This window comes from Cervus elaphus, chromosome 9 (genome assembly GCF_910594005.1).
Source record: "Cervus elaphus chromosome 9, mCerEla1.1, whole genome shotgun sequence".
Taxonomy (NCBI): Eukaryota; Metazoa; Chordata; class Mammalia; order Artiodactyla; family Cervidae; genus Cervus; species Cervus elaphus.
Window position 1 is genome coordinate 62372337 of NC_057823.1, and position 24828 is coordinate 62397164.

Genomic DNA, 24828 nt, shown 5'->3' on the forward strand with positions numbered 1-24828 from the left:
TTGCCTGGGAAATCCCACGGACAGAAGTGCCTGGCGGGCAATAGTCCATGGGGTCTCCAAGAGTCGGACACGAAACTGAGCGACTAGCAGTTTTTTTCTCTATCAGTAAAAGGGGGGGGGGGGGGTGCGCCAAAAAGTCGAAGATGAAAAAGATACCCCTATTAAAGGAAGAACAGTTTAAGCTCTCCTTAGAGCATTTCCACGTCTCTTTCGAGAGTGAGTCCTCGCATCACCCCCAACCTTAAGCCGGAGGACCGGTCATCTGCTCACTTTCAACACACTAAATCTCCTTTATAATCAGGAACGCGTGGCATCTTCTGTACAGGACAGCCAATCGCGAGGAGGAAAGCGGCTTGGGGGCGGAACTCTTGCCAATTCTGGCCTCGTCATTGGCTGATAGCCGCGTCGCTCTTTCGCAGTGCCACGTGACTGCGCAAGCTGACTTTTCGCTCTATAGTCGCCTTCCGCACTTCCCGGCCGGTTCCTGCTCACCGCTCGCCTCAGTCCCGCCCGGCCGGGCCACACCTCCTCCTGGGGCCGGGCGATGGGCGGGCAAGGGGACTGGCGGGTTAAAGGGAGGCCGGCCCGGGAGTGGGCTACCTCCGCTTGCGCCACGCTACCGCCTCGGTCCCGCCACAGCGGAGGACGCGCCTTGGAGCCGGATCGCTCGGTGCGGCCGAGACTCGAGAGGTGAGGCGAAGGGAGGGACTGGAGACCGGGGAGAGTGAGATGTTCTGGCCTCCGCGCGGTCAGCTGGCTCCTCTTGGAGTCGTCTTCGCCTGTGTCTCACGTGTGGTGGGAGGACCCCCTCGCCGACGGTCGCTGCGGGCAGTAGTGGCTGGGCCGTGAGAGGTGGGCGTGCCTCGGGGTTATTTCCTCTGTCGGCAGGGGCGGAGGCAGGGCCAGCATCGAAGCCCCACATCCCCACCCAGTGAACCCGACCCAGCTTCTGCGCTTGAGGTCTGTTTGTCCTTCACCCCATAGAACGCGCTGGGTGCTCCTCAGCTCGTAGGTAAAGGTGCGGCTCTTCCGCCGAAGTCCTCGTTGTGCCATTTGGAACCCAGATATCTGGGAGCAGGACCGAGAAGATGAGGGCCACCTTCACCACTTTAGATGGGTACACTGAGCCTTGGGCAGGAGAGAGGACTTGATTATCTTGGTTTTAAAAACTACACACCAGGTTAAGTACAAATCAGACCTCTACTTCTTTGAGACGCATGGACTGAAGTTGAAATCCTTTCGCTGGTGAGACGGAGACACTGAAAGGACACAGAAAGGGACAGAGCCTTGCCGAAAGTCGCACAGCAAGTCATTTGCAGAGCTAGGACTTGGACCCAGCTCTTCCAGACTCAAAGGCTATTAGACTGGGCCCCTTCTTTGCGCAGATTGTTGGACTACGGTGAGTTAGAAGCATTCAAGTCTTAAAACTCCTTTCTGGCACTCATTCTAGAAGCTTTTTCCCTCATTCCTAGGGCTCTTTATGTGAAATCCAGAATTAATGTGATAGCAAATAGTGGATTAAACAGAAGTTCTTGTCTTCAAAAGTTGAGTGAATAAGAAATGGAGAGCCAAAGCTGCTGGAGAGAAATAAGTCCTTTTTTTTTTTTTCCTCTTCAGTAATCTCAAAGGATGAAGACTAGCAGCTGTCATTTTTTAAGCAAATGCTATGTGCCAGGCACTGTGCTAGGTACTTTACTTGGCTTCGTTTTAAAACAACACTTTAAGTTAGGTAATGTTATCTCCATTTTACAGGTGAGAAATTACTGCTGAGTGAAATGAAGTTTTTCACTTGATGCCATACAGATGTTGAACAGTGAGACTGGGATCTGATTAGAGTTCTTTCTGACTTCAGAACATACCTAGTGATTCTTCCGATATGGCCCACAGTCTACTTACTGGCTCAATCACCCAAGGGGCTGTCTTGAATCTCATCCCTGGGTTTGTCTGAGAATCTGCATCTTAACAGATCTCCATGTTGGGTATCATTGTAATATAATTTGCTGCCTCCTGGAGGAAAATCTAGAGATGATGTATTGGGATTTGACAAGATCTAAATTAGATTCACTAGGGGTCGTTTTGAGCATTGACGTTACTTTTAATGGGTATAAACTGTCAGATAGATGCTTGCCAAACTAATTTCTTGACACAAACTTGGTTATGGTGTATGAGGGTGGAGGGGGAAGAGTAATTCCCTTTTCTCCACCAACATAGCTCTTAAACTGTTATTCATCCATTTGCTTAACAAATATTTGTTAAGCTCTTATTAGGTGCTGTACATGTTTCAAGGTACAGGGGATACAGTTGCAAACTGCATTAATTATTAAAATTAATAATAGACTCAGAAATGAGTTTGAGTAGTTGGCCACAAAATTACTGCTCTGAACTAGCTCCTAAGACCTCTGAGCAAGGAAACAAATTTGGGGGCCGTGTGGTATTTTGGAAGAGAGCTAAGCTTGGAAATTGGAAAATGAGGATTGAGAATCTGGTTCTACCAGTTGAACAAGTGACTAAACTGATTTTTCTCATACTGGAGAATAGGAATTCGTACTCTGTTTTCAGATTTACTGAGAAGGCAAGTGGAAGAAGTTGATGAAATCTTACTAAATTTTTATTAAAAAATTTTTTTTCTTAGGTGAAGATTTTTTGAAAGCAGTGAAGTGCTGTGCAAGGAACTATTTAATTATTTTACCAAGGTTTTACAGTAAGTTATTTTCCTCTTGGGTATTTTATTATTTTGTCTTACACTGGACTTTATAAGAGAAACAATATATCATAGTGCTTATCCTACTGATATAAGCCCTGTGGTGGTGGTGGTTTTTGTATCACAGACATTAATGGACATTGTCAATCATTTGTGATAACTGAGAAGTAGGGAATTTTTAAAAATTATTTATTTATTGAAGTTTGGCTGTGCTGGGTCTTCGTTGCTGCTCAGGCTTTTCTCTAGTTGTGGCGAGCAGGGGCTTTTCTCTAGTTGTGGTGCTTGGGCTTCTCATTGCAGTGATTTCTCTTATTAAGGAGCACGGACTCTAAGCACAGGCTTCATAGTTGGGGCGCACAGGCTTAGTTGCTTGGAGGCATGTGGGATCTTCCTGGATCAGGGATCAAACCCACATCTCCTGCATTGGCAGGCAAACATCTTTACCACTGAGCCACCAGGGAAGCCCCAGGAGGGTTTTTAAAAATTATTTATTTATTTTTTAAAATTTTTGACTGCTCTGGGTCTTGGTTGCTTTGCACTGGCTTTCTTTAGTGGCGGTAAGCAGAGGCTACTCATTGCAGTGGCTTTTCTTCTTGCGGAGCACAGGCTCTAGGCACATGGGCTTCATTAGTTGTGGCACACGGGGTTACCTCCATATGTGGAATCTTCCCAGACCAGGGATCAAACCCATCTTCCCTGCATTAGCAGGCAAATTCTTATCCACTGTGCTATCAAGGAAGTCCAGGAATTTTTTCTTTTTGTCTTTACTATATTTACTTGGAACTACACCTGTTTCTTCATTTCAATAATCATAAATCTATAGCCATACATAGCAAGTTGGAGGCATTGTGTTAGATTCTGGGTATGTAGACACTAGGATGACTTGGTGTCTGTCCTGAAATGGTACTCATGTTTGAGAGACATGTAAACTTGAGCGACTTGAGTGCTAAATGTCATGTCATTTGTTGGAGAAACATAGCCTGTGAAATTTCAGCCCCCTTCTTCTATGGCATTTGAGGTGGGACTTAAAAGATTAGAAAAAGGACCAAGACAGATGGAGAGAGAAGGGAAAGGCATCCCAGACTAAGGAATGACATGAGCAAGGGCCCCAAAGGACAAAGACTGCTTCGTATTTTCATGGACTGGTGATTGGAACACTGGTGCATGAAAAGAAGCAAGAGAAAGGGAGCTGCAGGCTTATTCACAGAAGACTAAAGTTATTTGACTATATTCAAAGAGGTAGAGAGTTATTGCAGATTTTTGGAGAGTGTATCCAAATGATTTGATGTCATGTTGTTAATGAATACTTTTGAAGAAGAGGCAGCATGGGATGGTGGTTAAAAACATTGGTTCTATTCAGTGTTAAGGCTGAAATGTGTCTGCAACTTTCAAATAGTTGAGAGAAAAATCACCAAACAAACCAACTGGTATGTGTAAAGAGTGCAAAAGTAGTACAGATATAGCAAAACATTAACAATTGGTAAATTGTTAAATGGGTGAGTTATGAATAACCAGTGTTCCATGTATCATTCTTTCAACTTCTCTGAATATTTGAAAGGTTTCAAAATAAGCCATTCAGAGACAGAGAGTAGATTTGAATCAGACAGGTCTTGATTCTCATCATGATTCTACTGCTTAAAAGCTGTGTGAGTACTGGAAAATTATTTCCAAACAACACAGTCCACACCTATTCCAGCCCAGTTTAACTGAGATTTTCCACTTAGGAAAAGAGACTTTTTGTTCACATTAATATTAGGTTAATGTTAAGACTTCTCAAGTTTTCCACAAACTTTAGATTGAGGTTATTTTATATAGTAACTGTTTATATCCCTTTCTCTGTCTTTTTTTTCTTTCTTTTTTTTGCCTGTGACGACATGGCATGTGGGATATTAGTTCGCTGACCAGGAATTAAACCCACATCCCCTGCATTGGATGCATGGAGTCTTTTTTTTTTTTTTTAAGCTTTTATTTATTTATTTCCATTTATTTTTATTAGTTGGAGGCAAGTTACAATATTGTAGTGGTTTTTGCCATACATTAACATGAATCAGCCTGGATGCATGGAGTCTTAACTGCTGGACAACCAGAGAAGTCCACCCTTCTCTGTCTTCTTTTGAATTATTTAGTATTTTCTGTGATTCCATTTTATCTCCATTGTTTATTAGCCTTAACTTTTTGTTATTAAAAAAAAACACAAAACTTTTTGTTATTAATGGGATTGCTTTAGAGTTTATAGCATCTGTAACTATTACAGTTTGCCTTCAAGTGATATAATATCATTTCATGTATAGTGTAAGATGCAATTCTATGCTCGCTCCTGGTTTTGTGTATATTAAAATATATATAGCATAACATTGGCCATATTAACCATTTTAAATGTTCAGTAGCATTAAGTATATAAGTGGAATTATATAATGTTTGTCCTTTTGTGTCTGGCTTCTTTCACTCATCTGTGCTGTAGATGAAGAGTATCTGAACTTTATTTCTTTTAATTGGCTAAGTAATGTTTCATTGTGTGGCCTAGACCATAGTTTTTTTTCCATTCATCTATTGACAGATACTTGGGTTATTTCTGCCTTTTGACTATTGTGACTAACACTGTTGTGAACATTTGTGTACAGATGTTTGGTCCCTGTTTTTAGTTCTTTGGGGGATATACCTAGGAGTGGAATTGTTGGGTTATATAGTAATTCTGTGTAACTCTTTGAGGAACTACCAAACTTTTTCTGCAGTGTTTCTACCATTTTACATTCCTAATGCAGTGCATCAGTTATGTTTCAAAGTTAAAAATTATTTTTGAATAAAACTTTTTTGTTAAAATAACTTTCAAAAATAAAAACGAATCTATCCATCAACAGAAATCTTAGTACATGCATCTTGGGTGCCTAGTTCTATGCAAGGTATTGTGAGAGTTCACAAAATGCATAAAGTAGCTCTTTGAATAATTTTTAATCTAGTTGAAAAGATAAAATGTATATTCAGCAGACATTTATTGAACATCCGAACGGTGAGAATTCAGAGAAAAATGAGATTCTGTTTATGTGCTGATGATCTATGTTCTCTCCCCCTCCTCATTTATTTTTTTCAATTTTGGCTTCTCTCCTATGCTTGACACCCCCAAATTTCTTTTTTCTTTTTTTTTTTTGCCACACCATGCAGCATGCATGATCTTAGTTCCCTGACCAGGGATCAAATGCATGACCCCTGTAGTGGAAGGCCAGAGTCCTAACCACTGAACCACCAGGAAAGTCCCCAAAATGCCCATTCCTAATTGCTTACTGGATATTCTCATTTGGATATCTAAAAATCTCAAACCTATGAAATATAAGGCAACCTTTTTGTTACTTCCTATCTTTCCATTCTCTCCTCCATAGTCCCGTGCACTATCCTTTTATGTAGTCCCCCTCAGAATTCATCTTAGATGTGTCCATTTCGTACAAGCATCATCTTTTGTCTAGCTGCACCTCTGAAATATCAAACCTTCCCTGCACTGTCTTGGAGTTTATGTCTTTGTCCGTCATAGCTTACAGGATGAAGTCCAGGCTTCTTGGGATTACATAAGGATCTGTCTTGCACTCCAGTCTTACCTTCTGCAGTTTCACTCCAGAAATCTGGCAATCTAGGTGACTTTTTCCTGGGTCTTGGATTTTTCTGGGACCTCCCACTTGCCTGAGTTTCTTTTCTTTTCTTACCTACTTTGCAACTTCCTCACACTGGCCTATAGCCTATTCTCTACTCTCAGACTATGGCAAACCTCTGTTATGGCACTTAGAGTGTTATAGTTTATCTGTTTATAAATCTGTCTTAACCCACTGATTGTGGGTGGAAACTGGGTTTCTTATTCATTTTCATATGAATTTACTGATCTCCTACTATGTGCTAAGCATTGTTCTTACTGGGGATACAGTAGATATGAGAAAGACTATAAATAATATTTTTTAAAAGTATAAATGCACAATATAATTTCAAAAGTATATGAAAGTGCTGTGAAGAAAATAAAACCAGATAAGGATTTTTGATAGGAGTGGCAATATTATTTGTTATGGTCAAGGAAGGCCATTGTATGGAAATGATATATAAGCTGAGGCCTGAAGAATGAGAAAAGGCCTGCCAGATCTGAGTGTGTTTGTTCCAGGCAGAGGAGTTGAGCAAGTGCAGAGACCTTAAGAAGGGAATCAACTTGGCATGTATTTAGCATGTTCCAGTAACAGCAAGAAGACCAGTAGGAAATGAGGATGGAGACTTGGACAGGGTTTAGATATTATTAGCTGTTGGAGTAGCCCAGTTGAGATCTGATGGTGGAGGGAAGTAAGAAGTGACTGGATTCCAGATACTTTGGACAGTGGGGAGAGGATGGATATATTTAAGGTAGAGCAGATTGGGGGGTGGGGGGAGGGGTATGTGGGGGGGTTAAGCAAAAGCAAAATTGACCCTTGGATTTGTAGTCTAGGTTCTGATGCACTGTGTCTAGCACGTGGTTAGCTAAGAGTAGATGGGGAGACCAGTACTCAGTCTCTAGGAGCTCACATAGAAAGTTAACCAGTCCATCCTTGGAAGGCTTGTTGACACTTAGGAACGTTTGTGGAGTAAGCAGGGGTTGCAGGCCCACAGAACAAAGATAGGTCTAAATTTTCATCTCATAGTGTTTGAACTTCTTAGTCTGTGTCCTGGATCAGTGGCCTGGGCTGAGCTGAGCCATCCTGGTTGCAGGCACCTGTGGATGGGATGGAGCTGGATACAGAAGCTTTAGCTCATCCTTTTAGCTTCTCAGGCTGCACAACGTCATGATCTTCCCTGAACTTATCTGACAACAGTGAGCTACAGGATCAGATGGAACTGTGTAAATGGAGACTCTGTCTTGGTTTTACCTCTTTATGGTTTAGTTTTTTTGTTTTTAAATAATCTTAAAACTAATTTTTATTCATAAAGGGCAGAAAAGTAAAATACTAATTACTTAGTTGAAAAAGAATTAAACCGCATAACAGACCAGAAGATGTAATGAGATAATAGATAATGATTATCAAATGAGTGATACAGTAAGTGATTTTCTCAAAAACCTTCAGGGCTCGCGCACTACCTGCCCGGGAAAGTCTCCCTCTCTTCCCTGGCGTTCCAAGGCCGCACAGTACCTTTACCGCTTTCTCTTTCACTGATCTTCCATGTGCACCTGGTGCTTTAAACAATTCATACTAATTTCTCATTCTTTCCCTCCAACCCCAGAACTATTGCTGTTTGTGTTTTCTTCTCCCTCATCCATTTTCCAAGTCTTCATTCTTTCATCTCTGACCCAGACTTCAGAGCCCAGGTAGGTATGTTGTTCCCTTGAAGCCTGGCTAAACTGTTTATCTCTTGCAGATTTCTTCCCTGCTTAGATGCTCTGATCATAGTAGTTGGCAGCTTCGAGTTTATTTAACAGTGAGTTGTCTAATATACAGTTAGAGAATATACAGTTAGAGTCTAAAGTACAGTAGAGCAAAGCATGAATATGGAACCATTATGCTTCAGAGGGAGACTTTACCAATCTCTGAAGACTATTGCCTTCCAAAAAGGCATTTCAATTTCACAAATTGCAAAACTGTCTTATATACACTATTGGTTAAAATATGCTATAATTACTAACCAAAAAGTAGACATTGTTTCTCTTATATCTGCAAAATTCCAAAAAGAAGTTGGCCGACTGCTGTCAGGCTTACATAGAAGGGATGTCCTCTCTTTTAGTTCAGCGCTCTTTGTTGTTGTTCAGTTGTTCAGTGGTGTCTATGAGATCCCATGGACTGCAGCACACCAGGCTTGCCTGTCCTTCACTGTCTCCCAGAGTTTGCTCAGATTCATGTCCATTGAGTCTGTGATGCCATCCAGCTGTCTCATCCTCTGTTGCCTCCTCCTCCTCCTGTCCTCAGTCTTTCCCAGAATCAGTAATTCACACGGAAAACAGTGCCAGTGCTGCTGTTTGATCACCAGGAAAAGAGAACTAAGTGGTCACAACTTCATGTGCCTGATCAAAGAAGAAAGTACAGAAATGTTCTTTCTGTGTTGCCTGAACTGCCATTATACTTTAATATATGAATGTGTAAATGTATTTTTCAAATATTTTGTTGGTTATTTTTCTCCAGTCCCTGCAAGATAGTGTGAAAGGTTCAGCGTTTTCCTCCTGAGCCTTTTTTATCTCTCACTCTCAAACATCAATGTTGATAAAGGGAGAGACTACCCTGTATGATACAGGAGAATTCTATTTTATTGAATTTCATGGAATATATAGTAGGTATTTCAACTTTTTAAACATGGGGGTCTGGCTATCAACTATATTTCAAGGATAAATACTATAACTTCTTAATTTTCATGAAGCAGTTGGTGAATACTATAATTAAGCGGTAACAGGCTTGAGGGAATGAGAGGATTTTTGTGCAAAAAAAAGGATACTTGAAAAATGTGTTCCAAAGTAGATATTCCCACCTGAAAATAAATACTGCTTTGCATCCTACCTTTTCTGTATTTCAGTTATTTATTTAGCAAATATTTTCATTCCTGTTTTGGAAAGCATATACTTGGACACAGTAGGGGATACAGAGATGAACCAGAATGGAACTTGCTCTTAAGGAGCTTAATTCATTCGGAGGTCATACCTACAATTTAGTTTAAGATAATTTTTAATAGTAGTAGTTTTGTTTTGGGATTTTAAAATAGGCTTGAAAAAGGGAAAAACATAGTTTTTGAGAAGGGTTCTAGAGGGTGACTAGGATCAGTAAAAGACTATAGATAGTTTTTGGATTTAAACTGATGACTAAATCAGTTCCACTTCTAGTGCTTGTGAGTGAATACCTGTTTTATCTCCACCTAAGTTTTTGAGAGCTGGAGATGGAAAAGGACCAAGGCCATGAACACAGAGAAAGGAGAGTTGGACACAAGTTTGTTGTTGTCAGTGCTAGGTCATTTTGGGTAGCAGGTAGGTGAAACTGGGATCTATAGGGCACCTGAATTTCAAAGTGTTTAGAGATAAGTGAAGTTAAAGAAAGCTAATTAGTGATATGGGTAGTAACATGCTCAAAAAAGAGCTATTCTTAGAGTCTTAAAATCTGGATTTTATTATCTGGCTAAGTTACTTACAAGCTACATGAATTACTAAATTGAGTAAGTCATTTCACTTTATTATAATCTGTATCTTTATATTTAAAGTGGGTTTCTTTTCTTTTTTTTTTTTAATTTAATTAATTAATTTATTTTTTCAGTGGGTTTTGTCATACATTGACATGAATCAGCAATAGATTTACACGTATTCCCCATCCCGATCCCCCCTCCCACCTCCCTCTCCACCCGATTCCTCTGGGTCTTCCCAGTGCACCAGGTTTGAGCACTTGTCTCATGCATCCCACCTGGGCTGGTGACCTGTTTCACCATAGATAGTATACATGCTGTTCTTTCACAACATCCCACCCTCACCTTCTCCCACAGAGTTCAAAAGTGTGTTCTGTACTTCTGTGTCTCTTTTTCTGTTTTGCATATAGGGTTGTCGTTACCATCTTTCTAAATTCCATATATATGTGTTAGTATGCTGTAATGTTCTTTATCTTTCTGGCTTACTTCACTCTGTATAATGGGCTCCAGTTTCATCCATCTCATTAGAACTGGTTCAAATGAATTCTTTTTAACGGCTGAGTAATATTCCATGGTGTATATGTACCACAGCTTCTTTATCCATTCATCTGCTGATGGGCATCTAGGTTGCTTCCATGTCCTGGCTATTATAAACAGTGCTGCGATGAACATTGGGGTGCACGTGTCTCTTTCAGATCTGGTTTCCTCAGTGTGTATGCCCAGGAGTGGTATTGCTGGGTCATATGGCAGTTCTATTTCCAGTTTTTTAAGAAATCTCCACACTGTTCTCCATAGCGGCTGTACTAGTTTGCATTCCCACCAACAGTGTAAGAGGGTTCCCTTTTCTCCACACCCTCTCCAGCATTTATTGCTTGTAGACTTTTGGATGGCAGCCATCCTGACTGGTGTGTAATGGTACCTCATTGTGGTTTTGATTTGCATTTCTCTGATAATGAGTGATGTTGAGCATCTTTTCATGTGTTTGTTAGCCATCTGTATGTCTTCTTTGGAGAAATGTCTGTTTAGTTCTTTGGCCCATTTTTTGATTGGGTCATTTATTTTTCTGGAATTGAGCTTCAAGAGTTGCTTGTATATTTTTGAGATTAATCCTTTGTCTGTTTCTTCATTTGCTATTATTTTCTCCCAATCTGAGGGCTGTCTTTTCACCTTACTTATAGTTTCCTTTGTAGTGCAAAAGCTTTTAAGTTTCATTAGGTCCCATTTGTTTAGTTTTTCTTTTATTTCCAATATTCTAGGAGGTGGGTCATAGAGGATCTTGCTGTGATTTATGTCGGAGAGTGTTTTGCCTATGTTCTCCTCTAGGAGTTTTATAGTTTCTGGTCTTACATTTAGATCTTTAATCCATTTTGAGTTTATTTTTGTGTATGGTGTTAGAAAGTGTTCTAGTTTCATTCTTTTGCAAGTGGTTGACCAGTTTTCCCAGCACCACTTGTTAAAGAGGTTGTCTTTTTTCCATTGTATATCCTTGCCTCCTTTGTCAAAGATAAGGTGTCCATAGGTTCGTGGATTTATCTCTGGGCTTTCTATTCTGTTCCATTGATCTATATTTCTGTCTTTGTGCCAGTACCATACTGTCTTGATGACTGTGGCTTTGTAGTATAGTCTGAAGTCAGGCAGGTTGATTCCTCCAGTTCCATTCTTCTTTCTCAAGATTATAAAGTGGGTTTCTTATAGACAGCATGTAATTGGGTCTTTTTAAATCTTACCTGGCAATCTGTTTAATTGGTATGTTTAGACTGTTCACACTAAATCACACTTAATGTGATTTTTTATATGTCTGAATAAAATTCTACCATCTTGCTAGCTATTTTCAATGTGTTCTATCTGTTTTGGGTCTCATTTTTCATTTGGGTTAATTGAGAAATTTTTACAATTCTACGTTATCTCCACAAGTAGCTTATTATTTATATCTTAAAAAATTTAGTGGGTACCCTTGAGTTTACAGTATACATCTTTCATAGTATTGTACTACTTCATATATAGTACAAGATCTTAGAATCCTTAATTCTGCCTACCGTAATTTGTACTGTTACAATTTTTATTTTGCATGTGCTGTAAACAAAATGCATTTCTATTTTTGCTTTAGGCAGTTATCTTTTAGAGCAATTAAAGAGTTTTAATTAAAGAATAAATTTTATTTTCATTTGTTCCATTTCCTAGACTTTATTTCTTTGTTGTGTATTTCTTTGTTGTGTCTTGTGCACACCTGAGTTTTTGTCTGGTGTGTGTGTGTGCAGTAGTAGTGGTAGTGCTGGTCTGCTGGCAATAAATTCTCTTCGTGTTTGTCTGAGAAAGTTTTTATTTCTTCTTCATCCTTCAAAAAATGTTTTTTTCTGGGTTAACAGTTATATTTCTGTGATAAAAGTATCACTCCATCTTCTGGCTTATATGGTTTCCAAAAAGAAGTCTGCTATAACTCATATCTTTGTTCCTATATATTTAGCATGTTTTTTTTTCCCCCTTCCTTTGGCTGTCTTCAGAATTTTATCTTTATCTTTGTTTTCAGCAGTTTGAATACAATCTGTGTAGGTGTGTGGTGCAATGTTGTTCGGTTTCATTTTATATTTGTCCTTCTTAGTATCCTCTGAGATTCTTGGATCTACAGTTTGGTGTCTGTCACTAATTTTGGAAAATTCTTGACTATTATGTCTTCAAATATTCCTTCTACCCACTCTATGTCTTCCCCTTTTGAGATTCTAATTACGCATAAATTTGATAATTTAACACACCCCACCACTTTTGAATGTTCTCTTATTGTTTTTGATTTTTTTTAAATTCTGTTTTTCTCTGTTTAGTTTGGGTAATTTCTATCGACCTATCTTCAATTTCATCAATTCTTTCTTTGGCTTTGTCAGGTCGGATGGTCCTGTCAGAGGCATTCATTATCTCTGTTACTGTGTTTCTCACTTTTCGTATTTCATCTCAGTTCTTCCTTACAGTTTCCATCACTCTGTCGCACTTTCCAGTATTAATTTTTACCTTTTCCTTTCCAGCTAGCTGTTATATAGGGCAAGATTTGAATTTTATTAGTTTTTCTTATGCCTCTTTTGCATACCTAGGTTTGGAAAAGCCTTTTGACTCAGAAATCACTAAGAAGTATTCCAAAATAGAATGACATAAAGAATGCACTCAAGCAAGCTTGGCCTGAAAGTAGAAGGTGAGAAGAAAGTTATGGACCAGTTGCATTGAGGAATGAAGAGCTGCTGTGTGTTTTCATCAGTCTGATTGACTTGCTCAGGGTAAGTAGTCATCTAATTCTGTTCTTTCCTTCCTTGTTTATTTAACAAGACCATCAGTGTAACTGTTATTTTACTCTTGTTCAGTGGGATGACCAGCTGCAGTCCTTTTATCCTAAACAAAATTAATGTGGGTTGCTTTTACAAATACTATGTGCTTGTATGGGTCATGGGTCCTGGATTATGACTTCTTGGCAATATTAGGCTTATGGCACCTCACAAGGGCCTATCTTTCTGTCAGTTCTGAAATGGGAAACTCCCTGAGTCCTTTATTTAATATTATTTCACCTCTTATTGGCCACACTCATAAATTTGTTTATTCATTTATTCTTTCCTTCATTGAAACATTTTGTAAGCCTGCTGTCTCACAGTTACTGTACATTGTTGATGATTACAAAGATGAACAAGATATCCTTTCCCCCAGGAGCTGGGGAGACTCTTAATATAAGAGTGTGGTTAGTACTGTAGTGCAGGTGTGAAGTGCCGGTTGATTAAGATTCATTTGGACTGAGGAAGATTGGTCAGTGCTTTGAAGAAGAGAAGGAATTTTTAACTGGGTTTTTTTAATGGTTAGGATCTTGATAGGCAAGAGTTGGATGGCCATTCTAAGCTAAGCAAACAGCTAACACAAAGACACTGGTGAAGTATTTGCCAGTTGACACTCTGTTCCTCTGAAGACCTGTTTCTTTTTCCTTCTCTTTTACTACAAGACTTATTTTTTGTTGTTGTTGTCCCTCCTCTCTGTTTACTTGTTTCTACCTTCTTTGTTTTCCTGTAGTCCTTAGGGACAGGTCATGTGGCACTGGTGTTGTGCTTTAGGACCCAGAGATGCGGGGTCACCTGGATCGCCCTCCAGGTTGACATGTTGGGCACCATCATTCCTCCATTCAGCTTATGTTTCACAGTGTGTACTTGGAATAGTAAAGCAAAGCTGTCTTTGCATGTATATAGATCCTGCACACAGGACAGGTGTGACTATACCAAAACAAAGTAGAATGAATAGACCAAAACCTTTCAGAGCATGTATCAGACACTTGCCCCATCAGTCCACCCCATGCTGGTGGTTTGTTTCCTTCAACAGTCCCTTATCACCTTAACTCTCTTCTTTTCTACCAAACTAGAATATGTTCAAAGATCCAAATGCATCCTGTCCTTTTCTTTTTTTTTCAATTTCCCAAAATATTTAAGTTTACTGTGTCACATTTCCCTTCTGTTTATTTTCAACAGTTAGTAGGTTATTTTAAAAGGGCCCCACCTCTTTAAAAAAAAAATCAGTCATCTTCCTTGTTTCAGGGACTGTTGCAGGTAAGGTAGATGTCAAGGTTTGAGACCAGAACCTCTTTTCAGAATTCCTTAGAGTAAAAAAACCTGAAAGTAAGATAGTTAGTAGCAGGTAGAAAGGAGGAGACAGGCTACCCTGATACTGTTTCTGAAGGAAAAAAACTGCGTAAGGTGCCAGCAGAGGTGGAGAAAAATCCTTGATAGTTTATACTTTTGGGAAGCCATGTACTCCATAAATTGTTTGCTTTAACTTGGTTGTTTATGGTCTGATTCTTTTTTCCTGGGTCAAGACAAATGAGGCTCAACTAAGGAGAGTGAACGAAAGATACCTACCCCCAAATTGAACTCGTCTTAACTCTCATGCATGACAAGTAGGACTGTTAAAATATGTGAGTACTGAGAATTACATAATAAGTTAACCCTGCTGTTTTCTCTGGGATAGGAGGTTGAAACATCTATCTCCAGAAATGTCTTTGAAAAATGAAGAGCAAAATGACCTTTCACCCAAGGACTCAGTTAAAGGAAATGACCAGTACAGAGCTCCATCTGGGATCCACCTGGAGCATGAAGAGGAATCACGTAATGACTCCCGGCAGTTTGAGTCCAGTGATCTTTTTAGACACCGTAGGATCTATTTAGAGCCTCAAGAGAAATCAGATAATAACTTCAAGAAGTTTGTTATCAAAAAACTAGAGAAGAGTTGCCAGTGCAATTCAACCAAAGCCAAAAATATCATTTTTGGTTTCCTTCCTGTTTTGCAGTGGCTCCCAAAATATGATCTGAAGAAAAACATTTTAGGAGATGTGATGTCTGGCTTGATTGTGGGCATCTTATTGGTGCCCCAATCCATTGCTTATTCTCTCTTGGCTGGCCAAGAACCTATCTATGGTCTGTACACATCTTTTTTTGCCAGCCTCATTTATTTCATTTTGGGTACCTCCCGTCACATCTCTGTAGGCATTTTTGGAGTACTGTGCCTTATGATTGGTGAAGTAGTTGACCGAGAACTATACATAGCTGGCTATGATAGTGTCCATGCTGCTTCAAATGAGAGCTCATTAGTAAACCAGATGTCAGACAAGACATGTGACAGAAGTTGCTATGCAATTATAGTTGGCAGCACTGTAACCTTTGTGGCTGGAGTTTATCAGGTAAGAAACGATGGAATAAGTGACTCTTTCTGGCAAAAGAAATCACTATACGTGAAGTCTCAGTTCTGTCAGGGATCTTAGCAATCATAATAAAGCTATCATTGAGTGCCCAGGATATGGAAGAGGTAGCACCAAAATTTAAACCCTGGTTTGACTCCACAAGTAAGATCAGGCCGCCTCTGTTTTCTCAACTTTAGGCTGCCTTTTAACTAGTGAATGTCAGCCAGCCAGAATTTAATTATTTGGTTGTAAAAATTTAGACCAGAAAGGGACCTCAGACCATCTAGTTCAACTTCTTAATTTTATATATCAAGAACTATCAGATTTGCTTGAAGTTACTTGTGGTTGGTTACTGGCAGAGTCAGCACTAACAGGCAAGAGGGTGACTGGGGGTTGAGAGAGGAAGAGTGCAAGTTTTTTAAACTGTAGGTGACTTCCCCCTTTCTTTTAGAATTGCTGCTCTAGTCAGTGACTCTCACTAAAGTTTGTAGTTTTCTCGGACTGTTGGGGAGGAAACAAGTTGGGGACCTCTATTTCATACTATCAGCCAGGAAAAGAATTAGTAATGAAGTTCTTGGGTCTCCACAGAATCCACTGATTGGCCATTATCATCATGCCTGTGCCTTTTGGCATTCAGGAGTCAGTGCCAGCATTAACCCTCTTCTCTGTTAGAGACATTTAGAACCAACATGGGACGCAGAAGAGTAGCTCACTCTATTAGGTGCCTGGGTAGGAGGGAAGGGAGAAGAGGCTGGTTAACAGAAGAGTTGTGTCCTCAGAGTTCATTTTTGCTTTTTCATTAGTATGCCTCACCAAGAATGAGAAAGGGTACACTAGAATTTTGAGGAAGAATTAATTGGGAAGAAGAAAAAGAAATAAAATATTGTATCTCTGAGGAGGTAGAATTAACATGGGAGGCAGTATGGCATAAGCACATGTACACTGGCTGAAAATCGTTTCTCAGTTTGAAGTTAGATTAAAGAGAGCTCTATAATAATTTTTAAAGTGTGATTCCATTTTGATGTGAATCTAGTTTTTTGTTTTATCAGTTAAAACTTTACTTTCACAGTAATGATATGTGATTTAAAGAAAAATAAATGTTTTTTAAGTTAGAATTTTTCCAGTTTGCATCTTTAGGATCTCTCATAGATCCTTGGGAAACTTTTTCTTTTTCAAAGCAATCTGAACCTTATTCAAGTTTAAGAAACATTGAACAAGAAAGTAGGAATCCTGACTTCTTGTCTGGGCTAGTTAGTAACACTGTGACCTTGGGCAACTTGTTCAGGCCTCTGAGTATCAGTAAAATGAGCCCTCTGTTTGTAAAATGAGGGGATTGATAAATGATTGTGTTTTTGTTTCTAGCTTTGACGTTCTGTGGTGCTCTGGTAGTGTGTCTCCACACAAAGAAATGCTAGGGGAATATAGGATTTATAAGGTCTTCTCCATTTATATTTAACACTTGTATATCCTTTCTTCCAGGTAGCGATGGGCTTCTTTCAAGTGGGCTTTGTTTCAGTCTACCTCTCTGATGCCTTGCTGAGTGGATTTGTCACTGGTGCCTCCTTCACTATTCTTACATCTCAAGTCAAGTACCTCCTTGGACTCAGCCTTCCTCGGAGTAGTGGAGTGGGATCACTCATCACTACTTGGATACATGTATTCAGAAACATTCATAAGACCAATATCTGTGATCTCATCACCAGCCTTTTGTGCCTTCTGGTTCTTCTGCCAACCAAAGAACTCAATGAGCGCTTCAAGTCCAAGCTTAAGGCACCAATTCCTGTTGAACTCTTTGTTGTTGTGGCAGCCACATTAGCCTCTCATTTTGGAAAACTGAATGAGAAATACAGCACCAGTATTGCTGGGTATATTCCCACTGGGTTTATGCCACCCAAAGCACCTGACTGGAACTTAATTCCTAGAGTGGCTGTAGATGCAATAGCTATTGCTATCATTGGGTTTGCTATCACTGTATCACTTTCTGAGATGTTTGCCAAGAAACATGGCTACACAGTCAAAGCTAATCAGGAAATGTACGCTATCGGCTTTTGCAATATCATCCCTTCCTTCTTCCACTGCTTCACTACTAGTGCAGCTCTTGCAAAGACACTGGTGAAGGAATCCACAGGCTGTCAAACTCAGGTTTCTGGTGTGGTGACAGCTCTGGTTCTTCTGTTGGTCCTCTTGGTCATAGCTCCTTTGTTCTTCTCCCTGCAGAAAAGTGTCCTTGGTGTGATAACTATCGTAAATCTCCGGGGAGCCCTACGTAAATTTAAGGATCTGCCCCAGATGTGGAGGATTAGCAGAATGGACACAGTTATCTGGTTTGTTACCATGCTGTCCTCTGCACTGATCAGTACTGAAATAGGCCTGCTTACTGGGGTTTGTTTTTCTATGTTTTGTGTCATCCTCCGCACTCAGAAGCCAAGGACTTCATTGCTTGGCCTGGTGGAAGATTCTGAAGTCTTTGAATCCATGTCTGCCTACAAGAACCTTCAGACCAAGTCAGGCATCAAGATTTTCCGCTTTGTGGCCCCACTCTACTATGTAAACAAAGAATATTTTAAATCTGCTTTATACAAAAAAACTCTCAACCCAGTCTTAGTAAAAGCAGCTCAGAGGAAGGCAGCAAAGAAAAAGATCAAAAGGGAAACAGTAACATTCAGTGGAATCCAGGACGAAGTTTCAGTGCAACTTTCCCATGATCCCTTAGAGTTCCATACAATAGTGATTGACTGTAGTGCAATACAGTTTTTAGATACAGCAGGGATCCATACACTGAAAGAAGTTCGCAGAGATTATGAAGCTATTGGCATCCAGGTTCTGCTGGCTCAATGCAATCCCTCTGTGAGGGACTCCCTGGCCCGGGGAGAGTACTGCAAAAAGGATGAAGAAAACCTTCTTTTTTATAGTGTATATGAAGCAATGACTTTTGCAGAAGACTCTCAGAATCAAAAAGAGAGATATGTTCCCAATGGTCCAAGTTTTTCCAGTGATTGATTGAGGAGGTAGATGGAAGGAAGAATCTCGTCTAGCCAATAGGTTAAAATTTCAAGTGTGTAGCATTTTATACTGTGGAACTGGAAATTGTTGCACACTAGAAATTTTAACCTTTTGGCTAGGCAGAATTCTTCCTTTGAAGTTGATGGCCTTTGTAGATACGCAAAGGCAGCAGAGCTTTTAGTTAAGCAGAATCAAAATAAGAAAATGTGTTTTTAAGTTTTCTCGTAAATATGAGATATTCTTGGAATTAAATAAATATCTGTTGAACTGTAAAGTAGCCCCCAAACTTAATTACCATCCTGTTTTAGGAGATACGCATCTGGACTCTTGCTTCTCCAGGAGGTAAAGGGGTAAAGCTGGCATGTACATAAGAGGTGCTGGAGCCTGTTTGGCATGGCTCTTTGGAGAGAGAGGAGAAAGGAAGTAGGGAAAGAATTTATGTCTTCTCTCGTAACAGCAAGTCAAGAGGCTTCTGGAGTGTAGGGTAGTAATTAGACAAGCTTGTTCTCACTTGAGCTTCTCTAGCCCCTGTCTTTGTTCTCCAGATGGCAGTCAGATCTCTGGCTTTTTACAGGGAAGCATCATTCCTCTCTGGCACAGTCTTATCAGGAGTCTGCTGGCAGAGCAGGTTTGTGAAACCCTACCAGCCAGTCCCACATTACACAGGATGCTCTTGGTGTGATACATGTGATATTTTTAGTCAGCCTTTTTGGTTAGGGTAAGTAGGTGAGAAAAGAGCTCTTCATGCCAGTCAACATAGTGAGAATCCTTCCTGTCTCCTGTGATTCCTGTCTGTCCTTGTTTCTGAGTATTAATCTGCCATTAAGCTCTGTTTTAACTTTCATTTAGTGTGTTTCCCATGGAATCTGTTCTAAACCGCTATGTCTGATTGCCAGTGAGTGACAAGTTTGCCAGACAGAAGGCATGGTGCTGACTTAGCAATTTCATGTAGCCTTTTAAGTGACGTTGAGGCAAACTGTTCCGGACAGATTGCAAAAAAAAGAATGACTGACAACTTCCCTTAAGTTGTTTAAACAGATTCTTCCCTTAATAATTTGTTTATTTAGTAGTGAATTTTTCTTTCCTTCCCTTGTTTAGCGAGAGTCAGCTGGGAATTGACTGTCTTTCTCATATTTGAGAAGCTGCTATTCATTTTTACTCTGTAAGAAAAAAAATTATTGTGACCAATGGAGAAAAATGCACAGAAGTGACAGAATGCTTCCAAAAGAACATCAATAATTGTAGCTGTTTTAGTGAAAACAAAGTAATCTTACTGCTACGCACCCTGTTGATGTATAATAAATACTGATGACAGTGACTACTTTTCGCTCTTTGGGCCACCTAAAACTATTGTGTAAAAGGATTTAGAAGCATCACATTCATATAACCCAGGTTCTGGGGATGTACTGTTTATCATATCTGGTCACTAGTGTGGTACAAAAATATTTCCTTTGGAAAAGTATGTCCAACATTGAAAGCTTATAGTTCTGTATCTGGACCTTTATGGGTGAGGGAAGAAAACAGATTTTCCAAACTTAGGATTAGGAGACTAGTTTATATGAGACTGAAACGTTTAGCACGCCATTTTAAACAAACAAGATAAAAACTACAAAATTGCAAAATCATCTTTAACCCATTCTCCTACATTCTAAACAGTATGTTTATGAGAAACAAACCCTATGTATAACGCATCTACTGAAGTGGGAGACTTTTAAACATCTTTCTTATTGGCTCCATAAACTGCAGTGTTGGTTTTCTTTTGATAGAGCTCTGCCATCAGTTTACATGAAAAATGCCTTTCTATCATTAAAACAAAGCAGTTTCTCAGGAGCTAGATTTCTCTCCTTGAGGTGATTGACATCACGATTAAATGTAATAGTGTCCTTAGAGTTTTGACATCCTTTTAGAACTTAAGTCTTGAATTGCAGAAATGTTAACTGCTGTTGGTATTTGTGTCTCTTTTGTTTCTTGTTTGTAGCAAATATTTGCTCTGTCTCTCCAGTCTTAGGAATAGGAATAGTAAAATCAAAGTATCTTGGTTGTCATTTGTTTTCAACCCGGTCTTATACCTCACCGGAGCCAAGTTTGAATCCAGATCATGGTAAATACCTGATGCCATGTGACAGAGTACATGTTCATGTTCTCTAATGCCACGTTCAGAGTACATGTAATGAGTACATGTTCAAGATGACTTTATAATTTAGCAAACCCTACCATGGGGAAATTAGAAAAGAGTCCAAAGAATTTAGAAAATCTCTTAAAAGGACAAAATAACAGGCTTTGACCTTTACCTCCCATTTCTGTCCAAAATGTAGATATAAACAATTATGGAACTTTATGCAGTTAGCAGATTCTTGAATTGTGTTCTGGTTTTTCTCCTACCTACCTGAACAAGTAAGAGATCTGCTTTTGAAAGCCATTTGTAAAAATACTGAAGATACACTAGAATTTAATACTTACCTTGTCTGCTTGGTTTGAAATCTGCCTGTACTTTCATGTTAAGATTTTTTGATTGCTGGTATTTAAAGGAATCAAGCCTGAAACCGTAGCCAAAGGAATCTGCTTTCTTGCTCAAAGGTTTGGTTGATTTAGTTGATTAGGTGATATTTTACACACTTCATTGACACAAAAATGTCTTGCTTACTCTGAACTTTACAGTCTAACTGTATCTGTATTGCTTATTGATGAATGTACAAAATTCTGAATATCTTACAATGGTCATTTAATTGAAATATATGTACACTCTTGATGGTTAAAACTCATACAGCCAGAGTGAGGTAGAGTTCACCTAGAATCAAAGGGTAATATTCAAGAGAGAGGTGAAGGGAATAGACTATTAAAAAGGTGATCTCTGACCAAGCAAGGGAGAAAAGAAGAGGGCCTCAGATGAATAGGATTCAGCCCTGGTTAGCGTCATACATGACTGTCCATAAGCAGGGAGACCAGGATTTAGAGCCACAGCATACTGTGAGAGCAGACTCAGAACTGGATTCTGCTTCTAGAAGGGGAGTGCACAAATTCACTAAAGTGAAAGAGCCGGTAGCCAAGGTTGAGGCCAAAGCCGGGGTTGACCTACTGCAGAGCTCTCGATTGAGTGACTGTAGCCTCTGATAGCAGTAAAACTGACAGATGTCTAATTGACTTTTTTTTTTTTTTCACATTTACTTTATTATTTATTTTTATTTTATTTTATTTTATTTTTTATTAGTTGGAGGCTAATTACTTCACAACTAATTGACTTTTTTAAGGAGCAAAATTTGGATAAACTGACATAGCTTTTAAACATCAGTAGACACTGAAACCAAAATTTATTGGTAAATTTATAGCATGGTAAGCGGTGATCTTTAAACTGTGTCAATATATTAGATGAGTTCATCAGACTATCCTAATGCTTATGACCACATTTTAACAAGAAAAGTAATTCCCTGCAGGGGTATTCTGTTAATAATTAGTCACTTAAGAACACTGAGGTGTTAGCCCTGAGCTTAATATAAAAGACTAGGGTTGTAGTGAATTTTTGGGGAACTTAAGTCAGACCTGGAAGTTATGATAAATTCAAGCTCTGTGCTCCTTATTTATGTTCTTAATTGTTTTCCTCTATGTATTCCTATAGATGAGCCATAACATCATTGTAGACAGTACCTCAAATATATCCTGAGGACCTAAGCAGGAGTCCAGGGCCCTGGCCAGATGCTGGAACTTAAATCCAGTACGTGGGCTATATGCTAACTTTTCTAGTAACACATGGCAGTACTTGGAGTTGCTTTATGGAGGGCCTAAGCTGAACCTGGACTGATGTCTGAATGGAAGGCAGGCAACTGAGGCAAACAAGGATGCCCCTGTTCTGCTCAAGGAATGATTGCACAGTGACAAGGTAAGGATCCAGTCGATAGGATTCAGACTTTAATTTTTCTGTTCTTTGATGTTTCTCTTTTTTTCCACTACTATTTTATCTGTTCTGCGACCCCATCCCTGGGATTCTCCAGGCAAGAACACTGGAGTGGGTTGCCATTTCCTTCTCCAATGCATAAACGTGAAAAGTGAAAGTGAAGTCGCTCAGTCATGTCCGACTCTTCGCAACTCCATGGACTGCAGCCTACCAGGCTCCTACGTCCATGGGATTTTCCAGGCAAGAGTACTGGAGTGGGGTGCCTTTGCCTTCTCCGTTTATCTGTTCTAGTGATGCCTTATTTGAAACGGCTTTAAGAACTGCAAAAGGAAGAAATTAGATCTAGAAAGCTTTTAGGCTATGAACTAATTAGGCTTTTTTTTTTCCTTGTGGAGTAAGGATTTTAGAAATCATGAATGGAATCATTCAAGTGCTAATAACAAGAATGAAAATTATAATGCAGTAGGCCAAAATATTATACCAACTAGTTTATTATTATAGCCTATTATCATTATTAAAGTAAAATACTTTTGAAATACTATATACAATTTTAGGTTTTTAAAAAAGATGTTAGTAACTTTAGAAATGGAGAATTTAAACATAGAAGTGGGGGAAATTTATTTCTATAAGGTAGTTTTTATCTTGACAAGGACTATTTTTTAAACAAGTGTTTTGCACATGAAATTTTAAAGTAAACATGTTAATACAGTTAGGAAAGTAAAATAAGCATATACCAAATAGTAGACTTTTTTCTTGTGTATATTTTTCTCCTAGTGATGTAAAATAGGAAGGAGATACTGAATAATGAAAACTGGAATAATGAAGGACACTATGCCTATATTGGAGCCACCACGTTTATAAATCTACATTGGAACTTTGAATAACCTTTCTTGGACTTGAATTATGACTCTGAAATTGGCCAAATAATTGTAATCTTATTAAAAATACCAATGACAGAATTTCTAACAAAGGGTTTTTACTAGGCAAACAGACAAGCATCCTTAGGCACAAAGGATCTCTAACTGCAGTTTAAAGAAACTTATTTTAGGGAAGTTCTCTTCCCACACCCCAATCCCCATCCCTAAAATAATAAATTACTTGGAATGAAATTGCTCTTGCCTTTTCTTTTTTTTTTGCTCTTGCCTTTTCAATTCAAATCAGTTGGGGAGTTACTGTTTGAGTTCTGATGCTGCCATGATTCCTCAAATTAGTGTGAACAAACCAACCTATATAAAACGCTACCTTTTTTGGTCTCCTTTTCAGTTTTATATACAAGTCAATATTAGGATTAGAGCTGAATGAACTTAAATTCTCAGTCTTGTCTATTCACTAAAAAAGTATACTGCTTTTTTTTTTTTCCAGTTTATTCAAGGCTAATGACTTTTGGGAATGTGTTTTATACCATGTATGTATATCTGTTTAAATTAAAACAAGTGCCTTGATGCTACTCTACATAAGTCATGCTTAATCCTCCATGGATTGAGGATGAGGTATTGATGGATTACAGCCTATTTCAAGAGAGGGGGCAATTGGTTAATAGCAGCTCCTTTTCTTCTGGGATCTGTTTGTGATGTTTATTAATAAGATCCTGTATATGTTGAGATCTCGAGGTGTCATTTCATTTGTCTGCTAATAAATTGTTATGCTAACAAAATATTGTGTATAAATTATTCAAGTGCAAGAGGGAAGTGTTTCTAACTAAGCACATTTAGGTCACCAGTGAATTTTAAAATACCATCTCTTTACATTTGGAGGGTGATTTAGTCATTCATTTTTCCCACCAGACAAAAGTATTTGTCCTTACAGAAAGTCTTAAAGCATAAAAAAGCCTAGTTCTTTCCTCTTTGCTTTGGGGTCCTGAGTCCCATTTAGGGACTCAATTTTTCTGTCAGTGAAATAGGGGAAGAGGACTGGATTGCTCAAAGAGTCTGCCAGTTCTTATGTTGCATGACTCCTGTTCGTTACTGTGTTGAAATCAGAAAACTCAAACCTGGCTTATGTTTTACTACTGTATTTTGAAGAACACTGAATTTTGAAGTACATTTTCCTCATCAAATTGCAGCTAACACCTTATACCAGCTAAGTGAGAGAAGTGGGAGTGCCGTTCCTGACTGGAGCACGTTCCACTTTGTAAGGACGACTCTATACCACCAACCCCTCCCCATCCCTGCCGAGAGCCTCTCGGAATGTCCCCCCTCATCTGCCTCTCAACTGTGGAGAAGTGGGAGTGTGTGTATAGGGTTAAGGAGAGTTTTCAGTCTTCCTTTGGCAGTACTTTGGTAACCCTGGGCATTCTGCTCCTAAACTCATACCTACCCCACAGGGTGAAGGAGTGTGTAACTGTCTGCACGCAGCATCTAGGATCCAGAGCCCCTGCAGTGCCTCACACACTCCTTCTCTAGCATCTCCTCTAACCAACTTGGAGGGCTCTGCTATCCTATCGGTCCTTTCAGT

The 24828-nt window shown here is 39.3% G+C and overlaps 1 protein-coding gene across 7 annotated transcripts; it reads left to right on the plus strand.

The window, feature by feature from the left end:
• The first annotated feature begins 453 nt into the window (after positions 1 to 453).
• Positions 454 to 24028, plus strand: SLC26A2 (solute carrier family 26 member 2). Of its 7 annotated transcripts, none has more exons than XR_006342764.1 (6): positions 454 to 690; positions 2633 to 2701; positions 12874 to 13053; positions 14774 to 15482; positions 16962 to 22359; positions 23149 to 24028. XR_006342764.1 is itself a non-coding variant. In XM_043913267.1 (6 exons), exons 5-6 carry the CDS (start codon positions 14799 to 14801, stop codon positions 18480 to 18482), a joined length of 2205 nt encoding a protein of 734 aa, XP_043769202.1. In that variant the 5' UTR covers positions 454 to 690; positions 1181 to 1399; positions 2633 to 2701; positions 12874 to 13053; positions 14774 to 14798; the 3' UTR covers positions 18483 to 21876. The 7 variants fall into 7 exon arrangements, 6 of the variants coding, with proteins under 6 accessions (XP_043769202.1, XP_043769203.1, XP_043769204.1 ...); XM_043913267.1 differs by lacking the exon at positions 23149 to 24028 and adding an exon at positions 1181 to 1399 and having other exon boundaries at positions 16962 to 21876; XM_043913268.1 differs by lacking the exon at positions 23149 to 24028 and adding an exon at positions 1214 to 1399 and having other exon boundaries at positions 16962 to 21876.
• The last annotated feature ends 800 nt before the right edge of the window (positions 24029 to 24828 follow it).

What these genes read in the sequence shown, in the direction of transcription:
- SLC26A2 (XM_043913267.1), top strand. Translation starts at nt 14,799, where the DNA reads ATGTCTTTGAAAAATGAAGAGCAAAATGACCTTTCACCCAAGGACTCA. An exon ending in TTGTGGCTGGAGTTTATCAG is followed by an intron (nt 15,483 to 16,961) that starts GTAAGAAACGAT and finishes CCTTTCTTCCAG; the next exon opens with GTAGCGATGGGCTTCTTTCA.